Source organism: Solea solea, chromosome 5 (assembly GCF_958295425.1).
Source record: "Solea solea chromosome 5, fSolSol10.1, whole genome shotgun sequence".
NCBI classification, from domain to species: Eukaryota; Metazoa; Chordata; class Actinopteri; order Pleuronectiformes; family Soleidae; genus Solea; species Solea solea.
The window spans coordinates 2,712,802-2,726,369 of record NC_081138.1 but is presented as its reverse complement, the minus strand read 5'-3'; the positions used below and the strand labels follow the sequence as shown (position 1 = coordinate 2,726,369).

The 13,568-nt window shown below is 42.6% G+C and overlaps 1 protein-coding gene and 1 long non-coding RNA gene across 7 annotated transcripts in view; one reads left to right on the top strand and one right to left on the bottom strand.

Annotated features, from left to right (window-relative positions):
* LOC131459316 (uncharacterized) overlaps positions 1-13,568 on the bottom strand; it is a 233,381-nt gene that overhangs the window by 55,255 nt on the left and 164,558 nt on the right. The gene's annotated exons all lie outside the window — the stretch shown is intronic.
* Positions 1-13,568, top strand: part of sox6 (SRY-box transcription factor 6) — a 122,828-nt gene that overhangs the window by 53,096 nt on the left and 56,164 nt on the right. For 5 of the 6 annotated variants that reach the window (XM_058629007.1, XM_058629006.1, XM_058629004.1 and 2 more), the window contains one exon: positions 11,301-11,390. The exons of the other annotated variant lie outside the window; for it this stretch is intronic. In XM_058629007.1, the coding sequence (XP_058484990.1) occupies positions 11,301-11,390 (90 nt within the window). The remainder of the gene's footprint in view (positions 1-11,300; positions 11,391-13,568) is intronic. 6 annotated transcript variants of the gene reach the window in all.

The window sequence follows — 13,568 nt, the reverse complement described above, 5'->3', positions numbered from 1 at the left end:
TTTTCGAAGAAAATAGACACCAGTGTGATTGTCAGCTGTTATATCTAATAGGAGCCTGGCTGCAGGTGATATCTTTGAATTTGGGGTTGCAACACCTCAACACGGTGTCAGCCAAATCTTGAGGAGTTCAAATTCTTAGGGGGGGGGGACGTCATGACCGATCGCCACTTGTTTCTGACCAAGTCTCTGGAAATGACTGGAACAGGGAGACCGGAGCGGTGCGCGGCTGAATTATCCATTTACTGTCTGTTCCAAACCAGAGCCCTCAGTGTACGCGTCCCTGTAGGACGATGGAGGCCAACACAGGTTTCACTTTACACAAGCTAAGATACAGATTTTGTTGCCCCCTTTCAAAACGGGACTCCTTTCTGCTGCCTTGGTCATTCAGATGACAAAACAAGCAGCTGCTTCTTCAATGTGCAATTCTTTGCATTCAAGATCACCTTCCCCACTTCTCATATTCCGATTAGTCAACAGTAGCAACTGCTATGGAGCATTCCAGAGGCCATCTTCCTGGGTTCAGCTGTTGAGCGTGTCCCCCTGCACCAACGCAGCACAAAACTCCCATTGTGATCCGGGCTTACTGGCTGCACAGGAACCCCTTGATAGGAGGAAACTGGTGTCTCTGGGAGACAAATCACAGCCAGCGCTGCACAGAGGCCTGTTTGTCTTTACATATACTCACGCACCCACATGCCGGTTGTAGGTACATGCCTCATCAACTGCATTTAAAATGAACTGCACAGAATGGGCAATCAGTGGCATCACTGATGCACGTTTTGGAAAATGGTAAAACGCTGGTTTTTTTCCTTCTCCAGGTTCAAATAAGAAAAGCAAACAATAGATTTACCCCCAGTGTCGCAGGCAAGTGACTAAGTGATTAAGTCAGCCGCAGTTTGTAATGGCTTGACTGTTTTATGTGACACCGCAGTATTTAAAGGGGCACGGGGATGGTGAAACGCTGACACAGAAGAAACCAGAAGCCATTAATGCTACTATATTTGACATTGGACGGTGACGCTGAGAATTGGGAAACATCCGCCGGGTTTTTCAATTAAAAGGAATAATAAGAGTGACACACACAGGGGGGGGGGGGGCCGAGCGGCAGCGAGATATGTGAAGAAGAGGGGATATTCCACAATGGGATGGGGGCAGAGGGAGGGCACATGTGTCCTGCTGTGTATGTGTGTGTGTTTGTGTGTGAAAGTCTGCAGCAGGGTTACACTGGGAGACTTGTGTGCCAGCTCAGTATCACTGTCCTGGCTGTGGCATTCAGCTCTCAAGCATTCTCCACACATAACTTGACAAAAGAGCCGGTGTCATCTGACCGAGGATCAAAATAGTGGGAGTGTAACTCACACCCTGGGCACAGACAGCCTCTGTGGCCTGCTAATGATTTCAGAGCACATTTCAGGCTTGTTCTGTAAGTCGCAGGTACGTCAGTCATCCGGCGCAGGGATCCGCCTCGACATAAGCAAACACGACAGCTCGAGCGTGAGATGCACTCTATTAACATGTTTACATTGTCTCGGCCCCGAACGGCAAACACCAAACTTTGATGTGTCGAAAACAAAGAGACTCTTTAATCAGCTGTGATGAAACAAGATGTCAGGAGAAACTAACAGACGTGTGATGATAATCATTTTACAAAAGTCATCATTTTGTACAATTTCCAACCCTGCACCACATTAGTTTGGTTTGCTTTAAGATTATATTGTCAAATTCATACTATATGACTCTTTAGACCTTATACCGTCCGTTTACTTCCCAAATTTCAGCTTTCTCCTCCCTCCTCCTTGTGTCATTTCTTTTTATTTTATTTCTCTCTGGGTAGGTGGCACTCTGTTTTTAACAAAGCCAATGACGCATACGCCTGTTGTGCGCTGGTCCTATGAGCTCAGTCGCTCATGAGAAGAAATTTTCTCCATCTTTGCTCAGCGGGTCTTCGTCCAAATGGCTTTGTGTTTCGCCGAAAGGGAAAGAGCTGAATGAATGGGAAACTACGGCTTCTATTGTCGCTTTACCAGTCTGAACAGCAGCATATAGAGACTCTTAGCTGTGGGAAAACAAATCATAATGCCTAACCTTTAAAAGTACCATGGAATTTTGTTTTCCTATAAGCGCTATAGAGGACCAACAATCTGATTTAGTGATTTTCTTCAGTAATAATGTTGATCAAGTCGTTAAAATGGTGCTTTGACTCATGAAACTTTTTAAATTAACGGATGAACTCTTTTTTTGCTCAGAAAATAAATTATATAATCTATAAATACTGACCTTTGGTCTCGTAGCCAAGTGCTCAGTGTGTGTGCGTTCTAAAATCTGGCATCTTGGTAAACAAAGTTGGTATGAAATTAAACAAACTGTTTTTTTGCAATTAAGTTTCCTCATTTCCTTAAATTATAATGGAAACATGGAATTCAAACATGGAAGAAAGACCTTAAACGAATCCTGTAGTGTTTCTTTGCGAGCATCCTCTCATGACATCTCGACTAAATTATTAATATTCAGAATTAAGAAGTAAATATGATCTACTGGACACCTGTGAAACTGCATGGGGCGAAGTGGAGATGTTTGTTTATTGTTACCCAAGGTAAAGTCAATCCACACTGTCATGATCTTTATTAGGAAATTGGTACCTGTGGATCTGCCTGTATCCTGTACATAATTAAATAGTGGCATCATATAAAGAATTGACTGGTAAATTGAAGTTAATTTAAGGTAATTTTAAGATTTAGGCATAGTTCCTCCACCAAAGATTTAAATTTTAAATTTGTACATTTTAAATTTCAGACCATGTGTGACGCTTATAGTCGTATTTTCACTTTTATTGGATTGAAATTGGCACAAATGACACATCTACCAAAAGCAGGGCTCCTGTACCTTATGGTGAAATGTGATTTTGAGGAATAGAACTCTATGAGTTTGGTCACAGACAAAAAGCAAATGCAGTTGGAGGAGAAGCACATACATACACTTGAGCAAAATGACAGTATATTATCCAGCTTATCCTTGTAATTTGTGCTTTTTTTAATATCTCGTCTCATGGCGTAATCTGTGAAGCGCGTCGCCATCGTCCAGTGTTTATGATGAAATAAAGTTTCGATGTCTATACCAGTCACTTGGCTTCATGGCAAATTGTAATGCATTCATGTGGATCCTATTAGTCTCTTTTTGTCCATGTAGAGTCAGACACCCATTAATTTACTAAATCGCACTGAACAGCCATGATCACAGTGCTCCACGTTTTCTTCACACGTCTATTAATTTAACATAGATGAATAAATGCGAATGTTTTCGAGCGTTGATTAGCAGGCGAGTTTATATCTGACAGTTAAATTGCCGGGTACCCCCACAAAAAATCTCTCCAACGCAAGGTACCCAGTAATTTAATTTCGGTGTGAAATTATAATAATTTATTACTGTGTGTGGACCCTAATGATTACCAACATCAAATGGAAATTATAAACTGAATACAGGTCCACATATTTCTGCCCATAACGCTCATCTCCACCAGTGCTGATACCCTCATGAGCTGAGACTCGAGAAGTAATGGTAAACGCAGACAATAATAAGCAGGCATTTTATGATGTTCGTTATTAAATTGCAAACAATTGTCCTCCATTTTAATAAAACCTCAACTATTGTTAAAATGAAACGAGTAAATTGTATCACTTGAATTAGGCTTCGTCGTCGTCTTCTTCTTCTTCTTCATTCTGAGAAAAGTTCATTCTGCTATGGAAGCGTTTAATGGTCCTAGTTCTTAAAAGTGACCTTGTGGGGTAGAGAGCGAAGCAGCACAGCAGCTCCTTCCAGCTGCACACATGGCATCCATCGGGGGCACAATCACGCACAGTCCCAACACCTCAGGCTCGGACATATGTTGAGTTTTATTTCATTCTTCTGACATTAATCCTATTCACCAGCTGTTCTGCCAGCTGCCACTCTCCAGCTTAAGGGGAGATTGCAGTTTTGGGGGCTCTGAGTGCTGGTTTATCTTGGCTCCTCATCTCTTCCTCGCAAAGTTTTGATTTGATTTTTTTCCTCCTCCTCCTCCTCCTCCTCCTCCTCCGTCTTCCAGGTTCCTTGACTTGCAAACTTCCTCTCTGTTTTAACTTGTTTTGCTTTTGTTTTCCACTTCTCTAGATAGATAAAAAAGGCGGCTGCATGCCTTCAGTCGTGTTTGTGCAAGACACGTTTCGCACACACAAAGGAAAATTGCTATTAACGTTTATAGCACGGTGTACAGTATATAGATGCCCAGCAGTTTTTAGCATTGCAGCACATTTCACGTCGACCCCTCGACTTCCCCAACTCTTGCCTCCGAGACCTGCTCCCCTTATCGTCATCTCACAGCACCTCTGTAGGATTAGCCCGGACATGGCCTCCTCCTGTACAGTTATGATTATTGACATATCGGGTCTGTCATATTTCATATTTATGTGCATTGTCTGGAAGCACACTCAAGTGTTCTCAATGTCATTCCCGCTGAAGTACGGCCGGGCGGGCTGTGAGCAGGGGCCGCGATGAATTGATCATTGCTCACTGCTCACTTTAATAATTCAAGCCTGATTGCCACGGAGTGCCGCAGTAAAATGGATTGGGAGAGGTCACATGCTGCTCAGCTCAGGAGGTGAGGCCTCTCGGGGATGGTTAATTCATACATGCTTGATAGACACATGTCCTATTTGGAGAGGTCAGGGTTCTGCGCGTGTCGACGGCTTCTCAGAATGGCCAGGTCAACGCGGCGGGATTAACACGTTGGTCAGTGCGGATGAAGGGGAAGGATGAGGGAGGGGTCCTGGGTCTCGTAGGGCAGCACATTTCGATGCCTGAGGTAAAAACACTCCAAAAGTTTACAGCACATTTAATTCGCTTTTTTCCCCTCTTTCTTTGTGCTGACGTCTTTTTAATTCACTCACTCATCCTAAAACCTTCAGCTGCTAATGGAACAAAGTACAGGCAAAGTATGAAAAATTATTTATCTATCTAGCTGATCTATTAACAGATCTTTACTAAACTCTTGCAAAGGTGTCTCCTTGTCGTAATAAGACACAATCTAACAACTAGACGTGTAAGGAAATAACAATCCACTAAAATATCCTGATATTTTAGTGGATTATGCTGTTATTGATTCTGTGAAGCGCCCATATCCATTTACCGTTACTATTCTTTACAGTGGGTTTGTGTTGCATTTAAGTCTCCAGTTATTTTTTGAAATAAGACTTTTTGGTAACACTTTACATTAAGGAACACATATTCACCATTAACTAGGTGCTTACTGACGTGCATAAGTAGCATAATAGCCCTTTATTAGTAATTATTAAGCAGGTATTAACACATAATTCTACATAACCTTATTCTACCTCTATTACGACATGAATTAAGATCAACTTGCTTAGTAACTCAATATATTACAATGTATCGTATCAACAGATTATATTTTTGAACTACAGTAATCACAAAATTACTTTATTTTTGACTGCAAACCATGAAAATTAAACTTAAATAATATCTAATATTAGCCGTCAGCAACGACATCCTCTCAAATTCCTCGTCATAAAAATTCACCACCTTAACAACTGATATTGGCAGCGGATCACGACCACCAGTCAAGCGCCGCTCCTCTCGATTACCTACATTACATTTATAGCAACTGTTTACATGACCGAGCAGGATAGACTGAAGGTGACTAACAGAGATGTTCACCAAGTGGAATAATGATTAGGTGTCAGCCCACCACCAGGTGCAGGTGCTCCACAATACACCGACACGTCTGAAGGAGCTGGACCTCTTTATTCACGCATGCCAGCACTGGTGATTACACTTTAAAAAGCTCGGATTATTTAACTGCAACACAAGAAAAAAAGTCTTCTGGAAATGCTAGAGGTTATTAAAACTGTTGACAACGTGGGAAGGCAATTGCCTGAAAATGAGCGACAACGCACTGTTGTGCTCGGAATCTAACCCCCCGCCACATACCCTCCACCCTCCACCCTCCACCTCAGCTCCCTCTTTAGCGTTTGCATTGTGCGGCATCACCCGGGTGTGTAACCTATTGCGTTTCGATTGCTCCCTTGCAATTAGTGCCCTTTTTGTCCTCACTTCAATAACGCCATGATTATGGAGACTTCAGGAGTATTTGCCGCATCCAACAGCTGTTGTCTTGGGGACTACCGGCTGAATGACAAAAACATGTTTTCTCTCGGCATTTCACTTCCCTGCCTGCCTCTTGTAATTATTATGTTTTATTTGGTGTGATGATGGGGTCTTGTTTTTAGTGTGTCTGTGATTAAGATATTCAAAGGATTCCTTGGAGTGTGTCACAGTTATTTTCTTTTTTATCAATCTCGACTTTTGATTTGTTTCCCATTCCCCCACTGACGAGTGGATGGGAAATTAGACGTCAGCCTATCATTGTCTGAGTGAGACTCAGTGTTTGATTCTGCCGCTTTATCTTCGAGATAGAAATCTGTGCCCGCAGAAAAGAAATATACACTAATGCTCAATGTACGAGTGAGATTTAGGATTCTTCTTTTTTTTTTTGATACATTCCAGTTTTGAGTTTTAGAATTTAGTTTTTTTCACATCACATAATAATAGTCTCCAATATACCAGAGAGAGTCATGACAGCATGAATTATGGGTTTATAAATCATTAAAATCACAATGAACCAAAAACAAAATCTATAAAAATCTATATCTATATAAACTGTATATATATATATATATATATATATATATGTACTGTATCTTCACTTTTTATTTTTGAAAATTAAGCAACTAATACATTTCTATCGTCACTCATTCTTCAGTTTTGTAATTACTGCTCATAGATCATCATAATGACCACTTTTGGGCTCTGTAATCACATTGAAACATTTCAAATCTGTGATTAATTCAAGGTGAAGTGAATGTTTACAGATGTCTCTCACTGAAAACTGCATTGTCCCCCCCGTTTGCCACATTCTGGAAACCACTTTATCTACATGGTCAGTGTCAGCTGATCATTGATTTGGTAATTACATGTTTTCCCCCCGGAGGCTGCGACGACTGGTACACAAGGCCAATGCTAAAGGGGAGGTCTCTCGGTCGGTTATCCATGACTGACGGCTAATTTGACTCTCGCAGATAGAAATCTTTCCTCTGCCAGCAGCTTTTCAACACAACAAACACTCAAACACAAGTATCATCTTTCTCCCCGGAGAACAGTGCACACAGGGAAGCTGAGTGTAGCGGCAGACAGTTGAAACATTTTCATTGCTGACAACTCGGGGGTAATAAATCACCCTCTGCTGCGTGTTGTAACAAATCTTTTTTTTTTTTTGTCTGGGAAACGCCATGGGTGTTTTCTGATTGAAAACATTGATGTGTAAAAGTGAAGATGGTCTTTTTTTTTTGTGTGATCTTTAATATACACACACGTTATACTTCATATCTCCATGGAGAGCTATTTGCAGATTGGTGTCGTTAATTTTTAAGGTCTGCTTTATTATCGTCCAATCCAATCCCAAAGTGACAGGAGATGATTTGTTAGTAACTGTGTTAATTTGTCTGTTTGGTGATTTTTTTTTACACTTTACAATGATCGTTTGAATGAGCAGCATAAAAAAATACTGAGGCGTCTCAACCACAGACATTTTTTTAAATGTCAACGAGAGACAGATTGAGGTTCAGCGACACGGGGGGGGTGGAAGACAAAGAACAGAAATCAAAACACAGTCGTATTATCCCTCAACACTTTGAGTGAGTCTGTCGGTACAGACGGGACAGATAGTTTGTGGCAACCTGCCTCTTAACTCCACAACTGCGGTTTACAGTGAACATGATATTCTGGCTGCCTCGACTGCCAGGTGCTGAAAGCTTTGTTTATGTCACACATCAGCCTGGAAACATTCTTTTGTTGAGATTTACGAGGATCATTAGCTTTGTTTTTAATACGGTGGAATAAAAAACAGCTGTAGGCTAATCTCTCCAGCTGATCGCAGATCTGGGTGTCTCGGTTCCACTGTTCGCCCGTCGCCCACATATAACGCGATCACAGAGTACCTGCATGGGAGGATCAACTTGTTGGCAGAAGTATGTCAGTCGGTACGTTTCCATGAAAAGTTAGGTTAAGCGACGCAATTTCAGCACTACCCCTCCGCGACAGGAGGTGGCGATATGTTCCAGCTTATGTCACAGCTCGAAACGACGTCTCTCTGCCATCCATTAACTTTAAACTTTAAACGACTTAGACTGTACCAAGTCTAAGTCGATTTGGTACAGTCTAAGTAGGAACATGTTAACATGTATGTCAAAAAGTATGGCTTATGTTGGACTGACACAATAATTATGCTAATATAATGAATGACGACTATTTGAGTGACACACACACACACACACACAAATAAAATAATATACATAGGAATAGGACTTTTTCCAGGATTTTCACAGGCATAAAGCACCAGCCTCAGGGAAGACACAATACGACCCAGACAGGCTTAGTAGTCCAGAGACCGTTCCCGTCTCAATGGGAACACATCTTGGACTCACACTCCAGTAGTTTTGTCTTGTATGTTGCTATCTGTGCTAGCTGCAGAGTGGAGGGGGGGTCTGTGCCAGGCCAGAGTCCATAGGGACCGCTGGAATTGCAAAGACTGGAGGAAGTTGGTCTGGGTCCAGTGGGGCGATCTGGGCTTGGTGACAAGCCAAGCTGTCTACTGCAGGGACGCTGGGAAAATGTAAATAAGAGCCTGATAAGGGCTATTGTTTTCATTCCATTCTCATCCCAGCTGAATGGCCTGCTCCCCAGCCACGGAGCATTTTATCTCGAGAGGGGGAGGGAATGCAATGCAAGAGGGGGCGGGGGTGCGAGAGATTTAAGAGCCCCCATAGGAAAATAAAAATAAACTTGCTGGACTCTTCTCTTGTTTAAGCTAATTCCCCAGTATGTGATGTCCTACTTTGGGAGGACAAGTGTGCGACTCTCGTTTTACGCCCCAAACTTCTCCAATTCTATGCGAAATAATCACGTCTTTCAATTTGAAATCTATCAGCATTTGAGATCCATTGAAATCAGCGAAGCGTGAACACTTTTTTTTTTTTTTTTTTTTTGCAAATCATAAATTATTTGCTATTTTACAGTGAGCATCAAATTGATATTCGGTGTGTCATAACCTGACAGTAATTATTATGTTGATACTAACCAGTGTTTCCATTGGCATCTATAATTTCTCCAGAGAAAACAGACAGGCATTTTCGAAACTGAAATAGCATTCCTCCCATTAATCTAAATTCTTCTGAAAAATAAGCCGTGGAAGGGTTTCTTTGAAAAAAGCCAGACATCTGACTCATTTACTGTTCTCCTTTGAGTGCGCCCGCACAAAAAAAGTTGCTCCGCTTTCACCGACATCCATTTTTGGTTGCCTGTTTTGTCCACAAGGTTCGAAAGCGCTGAAAGGTGTTTGTCGGAGAGTTATTTTATAGACTAATCCGGGTCATTATTCACCTCTCCCAGGTGGAAGGCAGGGAGGACAGCGGTGCATTCCAGCTGTAGTCTCTCCTGTTGGAGGACTTGGCAGGATCGTGTCTGGCCCAATGGAGGGGATGGAGAATTGAGGGAGCGGCCGTTCTCCTGGGAGGGTGCTGGAAGGGAGGGGGAGGATTGGAGTAGAATGGAAGCTGGCACCATATTATCTCCAACAGTTGGTGCATTCCTTAATGATCAAGTGCTTGAGCAGCATCTGTGATGAAAGCACGCGTGTGCGTGTGTGTGTGTGTGTGTGTGCGTATGAGTACATATGTTAACTGTGTTTGTTTAATTCCCCTTTACACCGCTTTAAAAAAAACAACAAAACAAGCCCTTTTCTGTGCTTTAGGGGAGAAAATGTCACACACTAATTCTCTCTGAGGATTATGACGTGAGAGGAGTTTGTTGTTCCGGTAGAGGAAGCTGTCTCACCCAGGGGTCAGGCGCAGGGAAGAAGAGCTGAGCTCTGCTACTCCTCCTCCTCCTCCTCCTCCTAAAAACCCCAGTTTTCGGATCTGTGATCTTTGTGTCAACACACACAAACACACAAAACACATGCAGCCTTTTCTCTCTCCCTCGCTTATAGGGTCAAGGGGACAAACTGAGTTGGGAATTGGAAAGTCAATAAAGCCGAAGTAATGTTATAATGACCTTGGAGCTGGAGATGTCCTGTCGACCCCCATCACATTGGAGGAAGTGGACAATCAAACAAAATGGTCACTCTGCTTGATCTCCTTGAAAGCCATCCTTAAACAAGGCCACAACAACTACTGACCTCATGTTACTCCCAGTCCGTCTGAAGTCAGCGCGAGAGCAGCAGTGTTTGGTTTGTGGAAGCCGAGGGCGAAAGATGTTACGGTGGGATGAAAGGAGGAAAAATGTTTGTATACATTCTAAACTGTGCAAATCTTCTCTGTGTTTGGCATCAAGGTTGATTTCAGTGAACACTGCCTCTGCCTTCACCGCTCTATTTGTTTCTTCATATTCATGTACAAAAAAAACACACACACACAGAGAAACTAACCTTCCCGAGTGGCTTCATTTGAAAATATTAAGAATACTTATGAATTGTGTCTAAAACTACTCTACGCTCATGTTAATGATTCACTATTAGATTATTATTATCACACCCCATGGCTTAGAGGGAATAATAAGCATGTCTGCGGTTTCCTCCTCAGGCAAAACACAAAGCCTGAGGACAATTTCTATTAAAAAAAAAACACACAATGAAGCATTTTGCACAAGTTAATTTGTAGCCCCAGAACAGGACTATGTCTTGATCTGGTTCAATTTAGAGGGGAGTCTGTGGAGACGGTGGCTCAAGGTGGAGGGGTGGAGGTTTTCTCTCGTGCTGCCGGTGTTTGATGGGAACAGTGTGACCCCCCGAGCGGTGTGGGGATGGCAGAGGCCCGGGTCAGCTGGCCCAGCATGTTCTTTATCAGCCAGCTCAGCGACGGCATGGCAGATCGCAGCCATTTCTCCTCTGATTCATTGTCTGCTGGACAAATGTTAATTGTTTTCATCATTGGCAGCCATGTGAACGCTTGGATGTACCCAGTCTCACTGTGTGTCACTCTGCCCTTAAACTATCCCTCCTACTTGCACCCTGAGGTCATCTCTCCGCTGTCAAACTGAGTCTCCTTTAATGTCTCGAGCGCAATATCGTAAACCGCAACGCCATCATGTGATATTTTTAAGAGATTGATTCACAAATTAAAACCAGAATATTACATGTGTAATAAAACAAAAAAAAAACAAGTCTCTAAAATAAGCTATTTCTTTTATTTTAGAAACGTCATGCATGGAGAAACTTCTTTCTAAAGAGTGGAAAGAGAAGATGGAGAGGCTGAACACCAGCGAACTTTTAGCAGATGTAAAAGGTAGGACCACGATGACTAAATCAACCCAAGCACATGCCACACAAGCACTGCTTTAATCCATGTTAACAAGCCCCTCATTCCTATCAGACATACATAATCTGTGCAGGGTATAATCTCGGAAACTGCCTTGTACTCTGAAATAGAACAAAGGCCTTTGGCTGCCCTCCTCATTCATTTCCCTCCTCTCCTATCTCTTTGTTGGAATGCCCAGCTCCGTCCAAAGTGCTGTCTTCAAAATTCCAGAACCATTTAGACCCTTTTTCTGAGGCGCTCCATGCTTGTCAGCGGTTTATTGTTGTTGTCCCTTCAGACGGGGGGCTCTGGCACATGGTGTGCGTTTCATGCCGCTCTGGTAACCGCTGAACTTTAAACGTGTGCGCTCCGTGTAAACAGAGCAGAGCTGAAGAGGAGTGAAAGCGGCGCAGAGACGCACAGACTCGTCTCCACGCTGAGCCCCGTGCTCCAGTGAAACGTCTCCACCCTGACAGCGAAACGCCCTGTGCAGTGTATCAAGTGCAAACGCGAACGCAGAGCACAACTCGGCACTCCCCCAAAAATCTCTGCGTCTGACAGAGGAAGGTGGGCTGAGGATGGGCAGGGCTGCTGTTCAGTCCTTAGCACTGACTGTTACTGAGAGCTGGTGTGTTTATACAGCACAGGAAAGCACAATACCAGCTGGCTGATAACAGCGAGCTGTCACTGGGTTCTGTACTCTCTCCCTCACTGATTCTATTCTTCAGATAACTTCTGGCGTCTACTTTTTTTTATCTCTTTTTTACTTTCATTTAAATGTTTCTTAAGCCTCATTCACAGGAAACAGTGGTTATTATTGTTGTATCTTTAGTCCAAATGATGTTGAGTGAGGGATTTGAAGTTGCCAATGAAATTAAATCAAAGTATTGAGTGCTACCCAAGTTGTAAAAAGTAAGGTTCCTGGCTAGTGGTACCTGGGTCCAACCCATTTAAACCTGGATAAAACATGTTTTTTGACCAGGTATTGTGTACAGTAACATGTTTTTTAGCGATGTCAGATAAAGTGCAGGGTTACACAATAATCACCACCAGCTGTGAAGTCTCAGTTTCATTACACTGTATGAAACAATGTGCATTCAGTGTATTCTCAGCAGAACACTGACTTTCATAGAGTTGATTTTCATCATTTGCTTAATTGTTTCTTTCACGACGCGCATAAATAAAACCAGTGTTTTGCCTTAATTATTCAATTACACTTTCTCCACTTGCAGGGGAAAGAAAGAAACAAAAAAAATGGCACTTTAGAATTAGAATGCTCTAATAAGTATATACATTGGCAATAACCTTAATGAACTGAAAGATAAATCATCACTTGGTTGACTGGATTCATTGTACCTGCCCTGGTGTAACTGTGCGCCACTGTAGATCAAAGTGCACCGGGTGAAATGTTTAAAATGATTTAGCCTTTTGAAAGCTGGCCTGCTAAATTACAGGCGGGGCGTCGCTCGTGATGAATGGAATAGGAAGGTTACTAGGTGGTTTGTAAACAGGTAGGGAGTCTGATCATAAACACTATGGCCTCTGTGTGTTGATGAGTTATGGAGACAGTCTATACACCACAGTTACCAATATAAATGCTTCTCCTATCATAGTGGCAGCCTTAGATTTTTAATTAGCATGTCATTTCATATGACTGTAGACATTTCAAAGGGCTCCTTTGTGCTTCGCTTACAAAAATTGTCTCTCTCCCTGTGTTTGATGTCTGACTGATGTAAATACGGGCAATTAAAAAGAAGCCCAGGGTCGGAGATGCACAAGGTCCAATAAATTAAAACACAAACAAAGGTACCAAGCAGGAAACACCTGATGATTAAGTGTTTTGATGAATCAGAGGTTACATTAATTGTTGGGTAAAAATCGTTACAAAAGGCAAACACGCCTGTAGGTTTTAAACGAATAAAAGCAAAGTGGAGAATAAAGAGTGACATTCAGATAAAGAGTGCCGTACCTACTGGCAGAGTGGCCTTGCAGTCTCTGTGCTGATAGCTCAATGATTCCTTAAGCAGTTTACACTAAGCACCTCATAGGCTACCTTTTGACACCGCTCCGTCAAAACCTTGAGAGACGAATACTTGTGTCGCAGCCGCAGCAGCAGCAGCAGCAGCAGCAGCAGCAGCAGCAGCAGCAGCAGCAGCAGCAGAGAAA